At 48.1% G+C, this 17951-nt stretch overlaps 1 protein-coding gene and 1 pseudogene across 2 annotated transcripts; one reads left to right on the top strand and one right to left on the bottom strand.

Moving 5' to 3' along the window:
* The first annotated feature begins 9691 nt into the window (after positions 1-9691).
* LOC123066295 (lipid phosphate phosphatase 2) lies at positions 9692-12519 on the top strand. Of its 2 annotated transcripts, XM_044489412.1 has the most exons (8): positions 9692-10213; positions 10341-10651; positions 10765-10852; positions 10969-11078; positions 11160-11253; positions 11413-11601; positions 11706-11765; positions 12115-12519. In XM_044489412.1, the coding sequence occupies exons 2-8, from the start codon at positions 10406-10408 to the stop codon at positions 12300-12302; spliced, it is 975 nt and encodes a 324-aa protein (XP_044345347.1). In that variant the 5' UTR covers positions 9692-10213; positions 10341-10405; the 3' UTR covers positions 12303-12519. The 2 variants fall into 2 exon arrangements, with proteins under 2 accessions (XP_044345347.1, XP_044345340.1); XM_044489405.1 differs by lacking the exon at positions 9692-10213 and having other exon boundaries at positions 10272-10651.
* A 4859-nt stretch (positions 12520-17378) lies between these two features.
* LOC123072620 (uncharacterized) lies at positions 17379-17517 on the bottom strand (annotated as a pseudogene).
* Positions 17518-17951: the final 434 nt, after the last annotated feature.

Genomic DNA, 17951 nt, shown 5'->3' with positions numbered 1-17951 from the left:
CACATACAACGGGTGTAAGACAGATTTACACATGCAAACATTTAGGTTGACTTGACGAGCCTAGCATGTGTACAGACATGGCCTCGGAACACAGAAGACCGAAAGGTCGAGCATGAGTCGTATAGAAGATACGATCAACATGAAGATGTTCACCGACGTTGACTAGTCCATCTCACGTGATGATCGGACACGGCCTAGTTAACTCGGATCATGTTATACTTAGATGACAGGAGGGATGTCTATCTAAGTGGGAGTTCATTGAATAATTTGATTAGATGAACTTAATTATCATGAACTTAGTCTAAAATATTTACAATATGTCTTGTAGATCAAATGGCCAACGTAGTCCTCAACTTCAACGCGTTCCTAGAGAAAACCAAGCTGAAAGACGATGGCAGCAACTATACAGACTGGGTCCGGAACCTGAGGATCATCCTCATAGCTGCCAAGAAAGATTATGTCCTACAAGCATCGCTGGGTGACGCACCTGTTCTCCCTGCAGAACAAGACGTTATGAACGCTTGGCAGGCACGTACCGATGACTACTCCCTCGTTCAGTGCGGCATGCTTTACAGCTTAGAGCCGGGGCTCCAAAAGCGTTTTGAGAGACATGGAGCATATGAGATGTTCGAAGAGCTGAAAATGGTTTTTCAAGCTCATGCCCGGGTCGAGAGATATGAAGTCTCCGACAAATTCTTCAGCTGTAAGATGGAGGAAAATAGTTCTGTCAGTGAGCACATACTCACTATGTCTGGGTTACATAACCGCTTGACTCAGCTGGGAGTTAATCTCCCGGATGACGCGGCCATTGACAGAATCCTTCAGTCGCTTCCATCGAGCTACAAGAGCTTTGTGATGAACTTCAATATGTAGGGGATGGAAAAGACCATTCCTGAAGTATTTGCTATGCTGAAATCAGCAGAGGTAGAAGTCAAGAAGGAACATCAAGTGTTGATGGTTAATAAAACCACTAAGTTCAAGAAGGGCAAGGGTAAAAAGAACTTCAAGAAGGACGGCAAGGGAGTTGCCGCGCCTGGCAAGCAAGCTGCCGGGAAGAAGCCAAAGAATGGACCCAAGCCCGAGACTGAGTGCTTTTATTGCAAGGAAAGTGGTCACTGGAAGCGGAACTGCCCCAAATACTTAGCGGACAAGAAGGCCGGCAAAACGAAAGGTATATGTGATATACATGTAATTGATGTGTACCTTACCAGTACTCGTAGTAGCTCCTGGGTATTTGATACCGGTGCAGTTGCTCACATTTGTAACTCAAAGCAGGAGCTTCGGAATAAGCGGAGACTGGCGAAGGATGAGGTGACGATGCGCGTCGGGAATGGTTCCAAGGTCGATGTGATCGCCGTCGGCACGCTACCTCTACATTTACCTTCGGGATTAGTTTTAAACCTTAATAATTGTTATTTAGTGCCAGCTTTGAGCATGAACATTGTATCGGGATCTTGTTTAATTTGAGATGGCTACTCATTTAAATTCGAGAATAATGGTTGTTCTATTTATATGAGAGATATGTTTTATGGTCATGCTCCAATGGTGAATGGTTTATTCTTAATGAATCTCGAGCGTAATGCTACACATATTCATAGTGTGAGTACCAAAAGATGTAAGGTTGATAATGATAGTCCCACATACTTGTGGCACTGCCGCCTTGGTCACATAGGTGTCAAACGCATGAAGAAGCTCCATGCAGATGGACTTTTAGAGTCTCTTGATTACGAATTATTTGACACGTGCGAACCATGCCTCATGGGTAAAATGACCAAGACTCCGTTCTCAGAGACAATGGAGCGAGCAACCAACTTATTGGAAATCATACATACTGATGTGTGCGGTCCAATGAGTGTTGAGGCTCGCGGTGGCTATCGTTATGTTCTCACCCTCACTGATGACTTGAGTAGATATGGGTATATCTATTTGATGAAACACAAGTCTGAAACCTTTGAAAAGTTCAAGGAATTTCAGAGTGAGGTTGAGAATCAACGTGACAGGAAAATCAAGTTTCTATGATCAGATCGTGGAGGAGAATACTTGAGTCACGAATTTAGCACACACTTAAGAAAATGTGGAATAGTTTCACAACTCACGCCGCCTGGAACACCTCAGTGTAATGGTGTGTCCGAACGTCGTAGTCGCAGTCTATTAGATATTGTGCGATCTATGATGTCTCTTGCCGATTTACCGCTATCTTTTTGGGGCTATGCTTTAGAGACTGCCGCATTCACTTTAAATAGGGCTCCGTCGAAATCCGTTGAGACGACACCGTTTGAATTATGGTTTGGGAAGAAACCTAAGCTGTCGTTTCTAAAAGTTTGGGGATGCGATGCTTATGTCAAGAAACTTCAACCTGAAAAGCTCGAACCCAAGTCGGAAAAATGCGTCTTCATAGGATACCCTAAAGAAACTGTTGGGTATACCTTCTACCTCAGATCCGAAGGCAAGATCTTTGTTGCCAAGAATGAATCCTTTCTAGAGAAGGAGTTTCTCTCGAAAGAAGTAAGTGGGAGGAAAGTAGAACTTGATGAAGTATTACCTCTTGAACCGGAAAAAGGCGCAACTCAAGAAAATGTTCCTGAGGTGCCTGCACCGACTAGAAAGGAAGTTATTGATGATGATCAAGATACTTCTGATCAAGCTCCTACTGAAATTCGAAGGTCCACAAGGACACGTTCCGCACCAGAGTGGTACGGCAACCCTGTCTTGGAAATCATGTTGTTAGACAACGGTGAACCTTTGAACTAAGAAGAAGCGATGGCGGGCCCGGATTCCGACAAATGGCTAGAAGCCATGAAATCCGAGATAGGATCCATGTATGAAAACGAAGTATGGACTTTAGCTGACTTGCCCGTTGAGTGGCGAGCCATAGAAAATAAATAGATCTTTAAGAAGAAGACAGACGCGGATGGTAATGTGACCATCTATAAAGCTCGGCTTGTCGCTAAGGGTTATCGACAAGTTCAAGGGGTTGACTACGATGAGACTTTCTCACCGGTAGCGAAGCTAAAGTCCGTCTGAATCATGTTAGCAATTGCCGCATTCTACGATTATGAGATATGGCAAATGGACGTCAAAACAGCATTCCTTAATGGTTTCCTTAAGGAAGAATTGTATATGATGCAGCCGGAAGGTTTTGTCGATCCTAAGAATGCTGACAAGGTGTGCAAGCTCCAACGCTCGATTTATGGGCTGGTGCAAGCATCTCGGAGTTGGAACATTCGCTTTGATGAGATGATCAAAGCGTTTGGGTTTACACAGACTTATGGAGAAGCCTGCGTTTACAAGAAAGTGAGTGGGAGCACTGTAGCATTTCTCATATTATATGTAGATGACATACTTTTGATGGGAAATGATATAGAACTCTTGGACAGCATTAAGGCCTACTTGAATAAGAGTTTTTCAATGAAGGACCTTGGAGAAGCTGCTTATATATTAGGCATCAAAATCTATAGAGATAGATCGAGACGCCTCATAGGTCTTTCACAAAGCACATACCTTGATAAGATATTGAAGAAGTTCAATATCGATCAGTCTAAGAAGGGGTTCTTACCTGTGTTACAAGGTGTGAAATTGAGCTCTGCTCAATGTCCGGCCACGGCAGAAGATATAGAAGAGATGAGTGTCATCCCCTATGCCTCAGCCATAGGTTCTATTATGTATGCCATGCTGTGTACCAGACCTGATGTAAACCTTGTCGTAGGTTTGGTAGGAAGGTACCAAAGTAATCCCGGCAAGGAACACTGGACAGCGGTCAAGAATATCCTGAAGTACCTAAAAAGGACTAAGGAAATCTTTCTCGTTTATGGAGGTGACGAAGAGCTCGTCGTAAAGGGTTACGCCGACGCTAGCTTCGACACAGATCTGGATGACTCTAAGTCTCAAACCGGATACGTGTATATTTTGAATGGTGGGGCAGTAAGCTGGTGCAGTTGCAAGCAGAGTGTCGTGGCGGGATCTACATGTGAAGCGGAGTACATGGCAGCCTCGGAGGCAGCACATGAAGCAATATGGGTGAAGGAGTTCATCACCGACCTAGGAGTCATACCCAATGCGTCGGGGCCAATCAAACTCTTCTGTGACAACACTGGAGCTATTGCACTTGCCAAGGAGCCCAGGTTTCACAAGAAGACACGGCACATCAAGCGTCGCTTCAACTCCATTCGTGAAAATGTTCAAGATGGAGACATAGATATTTGTGAAGTACATACGGACCTAAATGTAGCAGATCCGTTGACTAAACCTCTTCCTAGAGCAAAACATGATCAACACCAGAATTCCATGGGTGTTCGATTCATCACAATGTAACTAGATTATTGACTCTAGTGCAAGTGGGAGACTGTTGGAAATATGCCCTAGAGGCAATAATAAAAGCATTATTATTATATTTCCTTGTTCATGATAATTGTCTTTATTCATGCTATAATTGTGTTATCCGGAAATCGTAATACATGTGTGAATAACAGACACCAACATGTCCCTAGTAAGCCTCTAGTTGACTAGCTCGTTGATCAACAGATAGTCATGGTTTCCTGACTATGGACATTGGATGTCATTGATAACGAGATCACATCATTAGGAGAATGATGTGATGGACAAGACCCAATCCTAAACATAGCATAAGATCGTATAGTTCGTTTGCTAGAGTTTTTCCAATGTCAAGTATCCTTTCCTTAGACCATGAGATCATGTAACACCCGGATACCGTAGGAGTGCTCTGGGTATACCAAACGTCACAACGTAACTGGGTGACTATAAAGGTAGACTACGGGTATCTCCGAAAGTGTCTGTTGGGTTGACACGGATCAAGACTGGGATTTGTCACTCCGTATGACGGAGAGGTATCACTGGGCCCACTCGGTAATGCATCATCATTATGAGCTCAAAGTGACCAAGTGTCTGGTCACGGGATCATGCATTACGGTACGAGTAAAGTGACTTGCTGGTAACGAGATTGAACGAGGTATTGGGATACCGACGATCGAATCTCGGGCAAGTAACATACCGATTAACAAAGGGAATTGTATACGGGGTTGCTTGAACCCTCGACATCGTGGTTCATCCGATGAGATCATCGAGGAGTATGTGGGAGCCAACATGGGTATCCAGATCTCGTTGTTGGTTATTGACCGGAGAGCAATCTCGGTCATGTCTACATGTCTCCCGAACCCGTAGGGTCTACACACTTAAGGTTCGGTGACGCTAGGGTTGTAGGGATATGTATATGTAGTAACCCGAATGTTGTTCGGAGTCCCGGATGAGATCCCGGACGTCACGAGGAGTTCCGGAATGGTCCGAAGGTAAAGAATTATATATAGGAAGTGTTATTTCGGCCATCGGGACAAGTTTCGGGGTCACCGGTATTGTACCGGGACCACCGGAAGGGTCCCGGTGTTGGAAATATGCCCTAGAGGCAATAATAAATTGATTATTATTATATTTCCTTGTTCATGATAATCGTTTATTATCCATGCTAGAATTGTATTGATAGGAAACTCAGATACATGTGTGGATACATAGACAACACCATGTCCCTAGTAAGCCTCTAGTTGACTAGCTCGTTGATCAATAGATGGTTACGGTTTCCTGACCATTGGTGGTCCCGATACATTACCGATAAACCCCGAAACCTTTTCGGTGACCAAAACATGACTTCCCATATATAAATCTTTACCTCCGGACCATTCCGGAACTCCTCGTGACGTCCGAGATCTCATCCGGGACTCCGAACAACATTCGGTAACCACATACAAACTTCCTTTATAACCCTAGTGTCATCGAACCTTAAGTGTGTAGACCCTACGGGTTCGGGAGACATGCAGACATGACCGAGCATAGCACTAGATCGTGTGATGGACAAGACCCAATCCTAAGCATAGCACTAGATCATGTAGTTCGTATGCTAAAGCTTTTCTAATGTCAAGTATCATTTCCTTAGACCATGAGATTGTGCAACTCCCGGATACCGTAGGAGTGCTTTGGGTGTGCCAGACGTCACAACGTAACTGGGTGGCTATAAAGGTACACTACGAGTATCTCCGAAAGTGTCTGTTGGGTTGGCACGAATCGAGACTGGGATTTGTCACTCCGTGTGACGGAGAGGTATCTCTGGGCCCACTCGGTAGGACATCATCATAATGTGCACAATGTGATCAAGGAGTTGATCACGGGATGATGTGTTACGGAACGAGTAAAGAGACTTGCCGGTAACGAGACTGAACAAGGTATCGGGATACCGACGATCGAATCTCGGGCAAGTATCGTACCGATAGACAAAGGGAATTGTATACGGGATTGATTAAGTCCTCGACATCGTGGTTCATCCGATGAGATCATCGTGGAACATGTGGGAGACAACATGGGTATCCAGATCCCGCTGTTGGTTATTGACCGGAGAACGTCTCGGTCATGTCTGCATGTCTCCCGCACCCGTAGGGTCTACACACTTAAGGTTCGATGACGCTAGGGTTATAAAGGAAGTTTGTATGTGGTTACCGAATGTTGTTCGGAGTCCCGGATGAGATCCCGGACGTCACGAGGAGTTCCGGAATGGTCCGGAGGTAAAGATTTATATATGGGAAGTCCTGTTTTGGTCACCGGAAAGGTTTCGGGGTTTATCGGTAATGTACCGGGACCACCGGGAGGGTCCCGGGGGTCCACCAAGTGGGGCCACCAACCCCGGAGGCTTGCGTGGGCTAAGTGTGGGAGGGGACCAGCCCCAGGTGGGCTGGTGCGCCCCCCCACAAGGGCCCAAGGCGCCTAAGAGGTGGAAAGGGGGCAAACCCTAAAGGGGTATGGGCCTTAGGGCCCATCCTGGTGCGCCTCCCTCTCCCCCTCCCCTCTTGGCCGCCTCCCCTTTCCCATCTAGGGCTGCCGCCCCCCCTAGGGGTGGGAACCCTAGAGGGGGCGCACCCTCCTCCCTCTCCCCTATATATAGTGAGGCCTAGGGGCTGCCCATCACACGCGATTAGATCTCTCTCGTTGGTGCAGCCCTCCCTCTCTTTCTCCTCATATCTCGCGGTGCTTGGCGAAGCCCTGCTGGAGTACCACGCTCCTCCACCAGCACCACGCCGTTGTGCTGCTGCTGGATGGAGTCTTCCTCAACCTCTCCCTCTCTCCTTGCTGGATCAAGGCGTGGGAGACATCGTCGGGTTGTACGTGTGTTGAACGCGGAGGTGCCGTCCGTTTGGCACTAGGATCTCCGGTGATTTGGATCACGACGAGTACGACTCCTTCAACCCCGTTCTCTTGAACGCTTCCGCTTAGCGATCTACAAGGGTATGTAGATGCACTCTCCTTCCCCTCGTTGCTGGTTTCTCCATAGATAGATCTTGGTGATACGTAGAAAAATTTTGAATTTCTGCTACGTTCCCAACACCCGGGGGGTCCACCGGGTGGGGCCACCTGCCCCGGGGGCCACATGGGCTGTAGGGGGTGCGCCTTGGCCTACATGGGCCAAGGGCACCAGCCCCAAGAGGCCCATGCGCCTAGGGTTCAAGAAGGGAAGAGTCCCAAAAGGGGAAGGCACCTCCTAGGTGCCTTGGGGAGGAGGGATTCCTCCCTTGGCCGCCGCCCTCCCTAGGAGATTGGATCTCCTAGGGCCGCCCCCCTAGGCCCCCTATATATAGTGGGGGGGAGGGAGGACCTCTTACCTTTGCCTTTGGTGCCTCCCTCTCCCTCTCCAACACCCCCTCCTCCTCCATAGTGCTTGGCGAAGCCCTGACGGAGTATTGCAGCTCCACCATCACCACGCCGTCGTGCTGCTGCTGGAGCCATCTTCCTCAACCTCTTCTTCCCCCTTGCTGGATCAAGAAGAAGGAGACGTTACGCTGACCGTACGTGTGTTGAACGCGGAGGTGCCATCCGTTCGGCGCTAGGATCTCCGGTGATTTGGATCACGTCGAGTACGCCTTCCTCATCCTCGTTCTTTGAACGCTTCCGCTCGCGATCTACAAAGGTATGTAGATGCATCCGATCACTCGTTGCTAGATGAACTCATAGATGGATCTTGGTGAAACCGTAGGAATTTTTTTTGTTTTCTGCAACGTTCCCCAACAAAAAGATCAGGCAAAATTCTATTGAAAAAGTCAAAATACTTTTACATAACTTATAGGATATTTGAGACATCACCAATAAGAGAGAACGGTTTTTTTACGGCTTTGATTTTGATCTCAGCTTCACAAGTATACATGTTAACCAAAACTTACGGTTCCCATTTTTGAACAAATTAGAGACATCAAAACCAACTCCACAAATTTCTAATTGAACTGTACAATATGAAAATATCTACGAGATGCATTTAATTACCTGAATATATGGGAGAAATTTTGTCATGGTTGCAGCTAAATTCATGTGCTTAGTTGATGTATAATCAGTGTGCCAGTTATTAGCCATGCAATATCTTGGGCTAGTTAGCATATGAGTATTACCATACACTAAACCATCCAGTTTGTCATGAAACAGATGCTATGAATAAAGCTTGTTGTACTACTCCCTCCATCACAGTTTAAAGGGCGTACCTCCAAAACCAAATTTTTTCACAATTAGAGGGAAATAGGGCGCAGGTCATTAATTAGCCCACTGAAATTACTCCTTTCGCTTGCCTTCCGGATGCACATGCATTGTGTGAACTGAAACTTTAGGTGGAGGTGTGAATCGGTTTTGTTTGCATGCATGGCTGTGCGAGGCCTTTTATTGGACGGGGAGGTTACTATGCGTTTATTTGGCGATTAATTAGGCACATATCCTTAACTACCGCAGCTCCAGCGCATCATTTATTCCTGCCAATCGCTAGCGACCTTGGGGCCAGAGAAATGTGAGGTACGCCCTTTAAACTATGATGGAGGGAGTAGCATTATTCCATTGATGCATCTGCCAATTGATGGGTGACACATTAATACATATATAGACTTGGCCACCTAATAACATTTGCCATAAGAAAAGTCTGCAATGCAAGGGAACGAACAGGTTGGATATACGTCAGCACGTTTGTGCTTATACCCAAGTAAAACGCAGGATCAAGTCCAGTGTCCATATGCTAACCTGTGTATTCCTTTCTGTTTCTACCGAAGTTATTTTCCCTGTTCTTCTGCTCTCCATAGGATGCAAATCGAAAATGAGCTACAGTGCACACCACGAGTAAGGGCGGTACTTATGATGGCTGCCGCACGTCCAGAGCAGTTATGAAGGAACCCAACATGCAAGGGACGTTGCTACCAGACGAGCCAATATTCATACGAAAATTAAATGAGACCTGACCCACGTGTGCGAGGTAATGTTGCGTATTTACGCTGGCCTACCAATTGACCACCCCGTATTGCATAATGGGCTATATTAAGTAGGAATCACGATGTGCATGTGGATGCGCGAGATTACGGCATCTCGTGCCACCATGTTCCAAAAATTCGCGTCCCTCGTTCATATGAATATACTCCTCAGAAACAACTAGCGTGTTGAAAAGCAAGTGCGTAGTATAATATATAAACATGTCAAAACGCAGTGGGTTAACCGTTTCGCACGTATGAATGTTGTTTCCTCTCGACGGCGCGTCGACCCTCTACTTGTTTGCTCACCGGCGAAGTTTCTGAAGCTGACCTGGCCTTGAAGATGAAGTGCCTGTCGACGCATAATAAATCCCAGATAACGAAAGCATTTTTATCTCCCGCAGAAGATATTGTTTGCTTTACGTTGACGGGTCGCGCCTGGCCGGCGAACCACCACGGAAATCGTCGTCGTCACAGCTCACGAGCAGCGGCAAGTCAGCCCACGACGCGCTCGATTCCAACAACCTGAACCAGTCCAGTCTCCATGGATGGGCCAGCCGCCCTAGCCTAGCCTCGCCTAGCACACCTCCCCCGTGCCAGCCGCTCCCAGTTGGCCACCCGTTCTCAGGCGAGAAAAGCACACGCACGACACGCGAGGAAGCATCATCCATCAATTCGCCGGCGGCGGGCGTTCAACATCGGAGGCAAGCCGCCGCACCGGACCGGAGCCCCAGAGGGCGGAGAAACGCAAAGAATCCAAGAAACAGAGGCGCCGAGGCAAGCAAGAAACAGAGACCGCGCGGCTCGCCGCCCTCAAGCTCGCGGCCGCTGTCCCTGCAGGGAAGGAGGAGGAGGCGGTGGAGGTGGTGCTCTGCTCGCCCCTGACGCCGCCGTTGACTCCGGACCGCCAGCTCCGGCAGGAGGAATCTCCGCTCTTCGCTCTTCCCGTGAGTACCTGTCGTCACTGCACCTGTCATCTACGTACTTGCGGTCTCCGTCTGTCTCCTCTCCGCACATGCCCTGTCCACGAATTCCCCTCCCCTCCCCTCTAACCCTGCCGCATGGAACCCGCAGGCTCGCCAGGGGATCCGCCCGGCGAATCCATCGAATCGCCCCTCCTACCCGCGCCGGAGACCAAGATGCCGCCACCGGGACCGGCGGCGGCGGCGGCCATCCAGCTGGGGGTGCCGCCCCCGTACCTCAGGACCCACGGGGCCAAGATGGCGCGGCGGCACATGTACGACTGGATCGTGCTGCTCCTCCTCGCCGCCATCGAGGTCGTGCTCAATCTCATCACGCCCTTCCACCGCTTCGTCGCCGAGTTCATGATGGACGACCTCCGCTACCCCATGAAGCCCAACACCATCCCCGTCTGGGCCGTCCCGGTAGGTACCCCCATCCACCCCCACCTACCATATCTTCCTTATCTCTGCAAAATTTGTTCTTTTTCCTCCGCTGACGAACCTTGCTCGTCGTCGGCTCCGGTGGATGGTTGCAGATATACGCCGTCATCCTGCCGATGCTCATCTTCGCCGCCATCTATGTCAAGAAGAAGAATGCCTACGACCTGCACCACGCCATACTAGGCAGGTTATCCCTGCGCGGCAGCTATTAATTGTTGTGCAGCAGCAGCAACTGCGTCAGTTTATTCAGAACACTGCTCTTGTCATCAGTTCTGAAAGATGTGTGGGGAAATTTGCAGGCCTGCTGTTCTCCGTGCTCATCACCGGCGTCCTCACCGACGCGATCAAGGACGGCGTCGGCCGGCCTCGCCCCAACTTCTACTATCGATGCTTTCCTGACGGGGTGCCGGTGAGCTCTCTTCCGCAATTGCTTCTTCGGAGCTTTCCATTTCTTCAACATTCGCCATGCTGAATCCAGTTGCCATTTCAGAACTACGAGGCGGTCACTCGACAAGTCATATGCCACGGAGACGCAAAAATCATCAAAGAAGGGCACAAGAGCTTCCCCAGTGGCCACACTTCATGTAAGCTTGACCACCATCTGCAATTCTGAAGACCATCTGAACTTATTTGAGTTGCACTGTAGCATGAACTGGTTATCTTTCTAGGTCACTTCCCCCTTGGGAAAGAAAAAAACAGTTCAGTCTGATAGCTTTCTCGTGTTCATCTGGTATGGAATGCAGGGTCCTTTGCCGGGCTGGGCTTCCTGTCGTGGTACCTTGCCGGCAAGATCAGGGTGTTTGACCGGGGCGGACACATTGCCAAGCTCTGCATCGTGATCCTGCCGCTGCTCTTCGCTGCCATGGTCGGCGTGTCGCGGGTCGCAGACTACTGGCACCACTGGCAGGACGTGTTTGCCGGTGGAATCCTTGGTACGTTCCAGCTCCATCAGTAGAGCCGTTATAAGTTCAGTAGTGTCTCCATCTCTTGAAAATCGCACTGACAGGCTGCTGATCATGTGGGTGTATCTCTGCAGGGCTGGTTGTTGCTTCGTTCTGCTATCTGCAGTTCTTCCCGCATCCGGCTAGCAAACACGGTACATTTATAATTTACTCTGGATTAACGAAATAGGTTTTCTCCTCGCTTTATATATAAAACAACCACCACATCCACATGAGTACATTCATTCTGGATTGTTAGTGCGTACATAATGCCACTGCTCTTTGTTCCGCCATTGTCAGATTGTACAGAAATGAAGTCCTTTTTCGCAACTACTCAGTCCGTTTCTAAATATAAGTCTTTTTAGAGATTTCAATATAGACTACATACGGATGCATATGGATATAGTACTTTATAGTGTAGATTCACTCATTTTCCTCCACTTATATTTAGGAACGGAGGGAGTATAGTATAACTGAAGTGAAATGGTACCTGTTCTGTTTCAGGGCTGTGGCCTCATGCATTCCAACATCACAATCCTAACCCGGAAACTGAGAACCAAGGAACAACAGATGCCCATCAGTCGGTGCTGCCGCATGATCTGTCCGTGGTACAATATGTTACCTCCATGGAGATGAGAACCAATGGCCGAGCGTTGGATAACATGGAGGCTGGCAGCGGCAGAGCTTGGTAACTGAATACGACCACCATGGGGATGGGGGCAGGCACACACCATCAGAGACATCAGCTTGTAAGTAGGTAGGTACTAGTAGAACTCTTGTTCTGTATATGTTTCTTGTAAAGACAAATAAAATTGCGCGATTTGGTTCGTGGTTGGACCGAAGTAGATCTAGTCCTTGAGTTTTCAGAGTCAATCCAATCTAGTCCTAAACAAGTGCATTTTCTGTTCATGCAAATGCAGTATATACTTTTGCTATCACTTGCATCAAAATAAAATAAGTATTTTGTACATAACGTAACATGTTAGGAATTGACTAGCTGCCCCAAAAGGGAATGAAGAGGGAGTCAACTAGTGATCATATCTTTTCGAAAAAGCTTATGGAACCAATTGAGGGGATACGATGAGTACATAAAAAAAAAGATTTTTGTGGCAAATACAACACATAGCCACCCTAAAAAGACATCACACAGCCAGTGCTATTGTGGATTTAAAAAAAAAACCGACTGATTTAGGGGCATGGTCTGATCGCTGCCGTGTTCTGACGGCCTTTTATGACTGGTGGGGTCCACATGTTTGAGCTAAGGTGGTCAAAGTATGAAAAACGATACATGTACACATATTTGAGCATTTGGCCAATGAACAAGAAAAACAGCGGCAGGGATATTTATATATGCTCTAAAGGCATTGCTGTAAAAATCCTCAAATGTAAACGAAAAGATGAAATAAATCCCTCTTTGAGTAGTATTTCTCCTGGGTATCGTCATAATTGGCAGTAACCTGATGCAGACAGAAGAAAGGACTGATATGTGTGAGAAAGGCTGGAACGTCGTGCCTTTGCCAGGGCCGACGGCTTCGTGTTTATATGCAGGGTCGCAACCTCCCTGATAGTGTACAAGTTGTTGGGATTACAAACTTGGAGAACAAGAGATAGACTAAGAGATAGATATCTAGTTTAACAGGAAAATAAACCATAACAGATTTCTAGTCTATCCTACGCTAGAAGCTTGGGTTGTTAATCCCTTGGCGCATACGATGAGGGCTGTCACGTTGTCTAACACCCTCCCTTAATCACAACTTCGCAAGTTGAGATTACGCTTGAATTCTTCAAGATTTTTTGTGGGTAAAGCCTTGGTGAAGCCATCTGCAACCTGGTCCTTTGAATGCACAAAACGAATTTCCAATTGTTTATTAGCAACACGTTTTCTTACAAAATGAAAATCTATCTCAATGTGTTTTGTCCTTGCATGAAAGACCGGATTAGCAGACAAATAGGCGGCACCAAGATTGTCACACCATAAACAAGGAGCCTGAATGTGTTTTATACCAAGTTCTCTTAACATGGACTGAACCCAAATGATCTCTGCTGTGGCATTTGCCAGTGCCTTATATTCAGCCTCTGTACTCGACCTTGATACAGTTGCCTGTTTCCTTGCACACCATGATATAAGGTTGGGTCCACAAAATACTGCAAACCCACCAGTAGAGCGTCTGTCATCTAGACAGCCTGCCCAGTCTGAGTCAGAAAAAGCACTGACAAGTGTAGATGAGGACTTGCTGAATGTGAGACCAAGATTCATAGTATGCTTTACATATCTCACAATACGCTTTGCAACAGTCCAATGAACTGTGGTAGGTGCATGAAGAAACTGGCATACTTTGTTAACAGCAAAGGAAATATCAGGTCGTGTCAGAGTAAGGTATTGAAGTGCTCCTACTAAACTTCTATACCTGGTACTGTCCTCTTGATTCAAAGGATTTCCTTCTGTAAGAGACAATTTTTCTGTGCTAGACAAGGGAGTTGGAACAGGCTTACACCCTTGCAAACCAACCTTTCTTACCAAATCATTAGCATATTTTTCTTGGGAGAGATGAAGACCATCCTCAAGTTTTCTTACTTCAATTCCTAGGAACAAGTGCAAGTCACCCAAATCCTTGAGAGCAAACTCAGCACTCAGATCCTTCAACAATCCCGCCACTGCCTCATCAGATGAACTAGTGACAATAATATCATCAACATAGATAAGCACAAATATAGATGTATTTGCCTTTCTATAAATAAATAGTGAGGTATCTGATATTGATGGAACAAATCCAAGTGCTTGTAACTTTTGACTGAGACGTGAGTACCATGCTCGGGGTGCCTGCTTCAGTCCATAAAGAGCTTTATCAAGTTTACAAACATGAAAGGGTGAGTTTTTATCGACGAACTTGGAAGGTTGTTTCATGTATACTTCCTCTTCCAGAACACCATGAAGGAACGCGTTCTGTACATCTAGCTGTCTGAGACTCCAGCCCCTGGAAACAGCAATAGATAGCACAAGACGAATAGTAGCAGCCTTGACAACAGGGCTAAAGGTATCTTCATAGTCGATGCCATATCGCTGTTTGTAACCCTTAGCCACAAGTCTGGCCTTATACCGATCAATGGTTCCATCAGACTTCCTTTTAATTCTGTAGACCCACTTGCAGTCAATCAAATTTTTACCTTGTGGTGGAGGAACCAAATGCCACGTTTTGTTCCTCTGAAGTGCCACATGTTCTTCTTCCATAGCTTTCCTCCACCGTGCATCTCCCAGGGCCTCATCCAGGGTGCGTGGTTCACCTGTGTAGCATGCAAGACCAAACTTGGTTTTATAATTTATAGAAGCACTCCCTTTTGTAGACGCGTGCGTGGAAGGCGTGGAGAGGAAACGGGCACAGAAGATCCGGGCGAATCTGTATCAGCCGATCCCGAGGCGGATTCTCCTGGTGTTGCAGCCGCATCGGTTTCGGTGGGATTTTCTGCGGCTGCTGTAGATGACGGAGCGGGCGCTGGAGGCACAGAGGATCCCACACCAGCTCCTGTGGCCGCGACAGAATCGGCCTTGGATTGCGCGCCTGGGCCCCTAGCCGAATCAGCGCCGAGTCCCGTGCTGATTTGCTGGCGACGAGCGTAACAGCGGGGCCCGCTCGCGGGCCAGCGACCCCCAGCCTGCCGCGTGGGGGAGCCAGGTTGGCGCGGACCTGGCGGAGCGTTTGGGCTAGTCGGTGGCGACCACGTGGCGGCTGCGGAGTCGTCGCTGCGGCCCCTGGTAGGTGCGCGTGCGGGCGACACGCTTTCTGGGTTGCCGCCGCCCTGCTGCCGCACGGATCCCGAGGCGGATCCGCTGCCAAACTGCTGCTGCGCCGATCCCGAGGAGGATATGTCCCCCAGGGTTTGACACATAAAATGTCGTCTGTTTGAATTGATTTCTGCATCATTTTTGATGATTTCTTCACTGTTTTCTTCGTCTGCTGCTGTATCTGCATCATCATAGGACTCATGCACAGGGTTATGAGGATTAGTCAACGTATGATCATCACAATTATTCCCCCCCCCATGATCAAGACCGGAGAGATGCAATGGAAGGAGAAGAATTTCTTTCCTAAGGAGTGCACCGGCATTGGGATGAAGATCAACAAAAGGAAATTTGGTTTCATCAAACACGACATCGCGTGAGATGTAGACACGGCCGGTGGAGACATCGAGGCACTTGACTCCTTTGTGTTGTGCACTATATTCGATGAAAACACATTGTTTAGATCGATACATGAGCTTGCGGTTGTTGTATGGTCTAAGATTGGGCCAACAAGCGCAGCCAAACACGCGAAGAGAATTGTAGTCTGGCTTGACATGGAGGAGTCTTTCAGTGGGGGTGTCATTATTAATGACACGACTAGGCAACATGTTTATGAGGTGAACTACCGTAAGGAACGCTTCGTCCCAAAACTTAAGCGGCATGGATGCTCTTGCGAGAAGAGCGAGGCCAACTTCTACGATGTGCCTGTGTTTGCGTTTAGCTGACCCATTCTGTTGATGGGCATGTGGACACGACACATGATGAGATATGCCAAGGTTTTGGAAAAATGAGTTTAGCTTCTCATATTCGCCTCCCCAATCAGATTGGAGGGCGATGATTTTGGTGTCAAATTTTCGTTCAACGAGAGCTTGGAAGTTAAGAAAAACTTGAAACACGCCAGATCTTTTCTTGAGAAGATAGATCCAAGAGAATTTTGCTAAAATCATCGATGAAACTCACGTAATATGTATGTCTACCACAGAAGTAGGGACAGGTCCCCAAACATCAGAGAAAATGAGTTGTAGTGGTTTGGTAGAAATACTAGTAGAAATTGGATACGGTAACTGATGACTTTTAGCTTTCTGACATGAATCACAAATTGTTTCGACATTACGCTCTCCAACATATGAGAGTTTATTCTTCCTAAGCAAACGTTCAACTAAAGGAAAAGCTGCATGCCCTAATCGATCGTGCCACCGTGTTGAAGATAGCTTGGTGGCACTAAAAACTTGTTTATTGAATCTTCTAATCTCCGGAATCAAAGGGTAGAGCCCACGAACGCATCTACCTTGATAGAGCACTTTCTTCGTTGCCTGATCCTTGATCAAAAAATAAAAGGGGTGAAACTCAAGGAAGACATGATTATCGATAGCAATACGATGAACGGAGAGAAGATTTTTGTTAGCACTAGGGACATGCAAAATTTTCCGAAGGTGAATTTTCCTATGAGGGGTATTAATGATTGTGTGACCAACGTGACGAATCTTCATACCTTCTCCACTGGCAGTGTGGATGTGGTCCTTGCCGCGGTACTTCTCACGCATGGTCACCTTCTCGAGTTCACCGGTGATGTGGTTGGTTGCACCGTTGTCCACATACCAGTTTGTGTCCACTCCATATGAGCCATCAGCAGCCCCGACCACCTTCTCATCTGAGGATGAGTCACCGTCATCATCATACCTGTACCAGCAGTCTTTCGCTGTATGGCCAGGTTTACCACAGATCTGGCAACGTGTGGCGTCGGGACGCTTGTTGGAGGAGTTACAGCGGCCGCCCCTGTTGTTGGTGTAGGAGGGCCGGCCACCATTGCCGCGAGAGTCGCCGCGGTCGCCGCGATCACCGCGGTCGCCACGGGTGTTGTTGTTGTTCCCCTTGCCGCGGGTTGGCCCGCGGTAGCGTGAGCCGCCACCTCGGCCGCGCATGGCAGCGTTGGCGGAGGACTTGAAGCCGCCACCACCTGAGTTTGTGCCCTGGAATAGCGCCACCCTTTGATCGAAGTTGCTCATCTGAGCATACAGTTCATCAAGGGTGACGGGCTGAGTGCGGGCGTCGAGGGCGGAGACGAGGGGTTGATACTCCATGTCGAGGCCGGCCGTGATGTAGGAGATGAGCTCGTCGTCATCGAGTGGCTTGCCTGCAGCAGCAAGCTCGTCGGCAAGGGAGCGCATGTGCGCGAAGAAGGCCGCTACCGACTGGTTTCCCTTCTGTGCGTTCGCAAGTGCGAAGCGGATGTTGTTGATGCGGGACAGCGACTGAGACGAAAACATGTTCGCCAGCACTGTCCAAAGCTCGTGTGCATGGCAGATCGAGGTCACCTGCACGAGTACCTCCTTGGAAAGATTGTTCAGAAGATAACCAAGTACCTGCTGATCTTCCCGGAACCAGATCGGATGAAGGGGGTTTGGTGTGGTCGCCTCCTTCCCGTCCTTGTCCTTGGTGACGACGGTCTTGGCTGGTTCCGGCGTGGTGCCGTCAACATAGTCATAGACGCCCGCGCCTCTGAGCTGCGGAGTGATTTGTGTGCGCTAGAGGATGAAGTTTGTGCGGGTGAGCTTCTCGGTAA

Source organism: Triticum aestivum, chromosome 1A (assembly GCF_018294505.1).
Source record: "Triticum aestivum cultivar Chinese Spring chromosome 1A, IWGSC CS RefSeq v2.1, whole genome shotgun sequence".
NCBI lineage: Eukaryota > Viridiplantae > Streptophyta > Magnoliopsida > Poales > Poaceae > Triticum > Triticum aestivum.
Note: the sequence above shows the minus strand (reverse complement) of the source record. Positions and strands in the feature narration are given on the sequence as shown.

Bases quoted from the DNA above. Each gene is read 5' to 3' on its own strand.
- LOC123066295 (XM_044489405.1), top strand. From the start codon at position 10,328: ATGGAACCCGCAGGCTCGCCAGGGGATCCGCCCGGCGAATCCATCGAA. The intron at 11,079-11,159 runs GTGAGCTCTCTT...TTGCCATTTCAG, and splicing joins GCTTTCCTGACGGGGTGCCG to AACTACGAGGCGGTCACTCG. The intron at 11,766-12,114 runs GTACATTTATAA...GTTCTGTTTCAG, and splicing joins GCATCCGGCTAGCAAACACG to GGCTGTGGCCTCATGCATTC.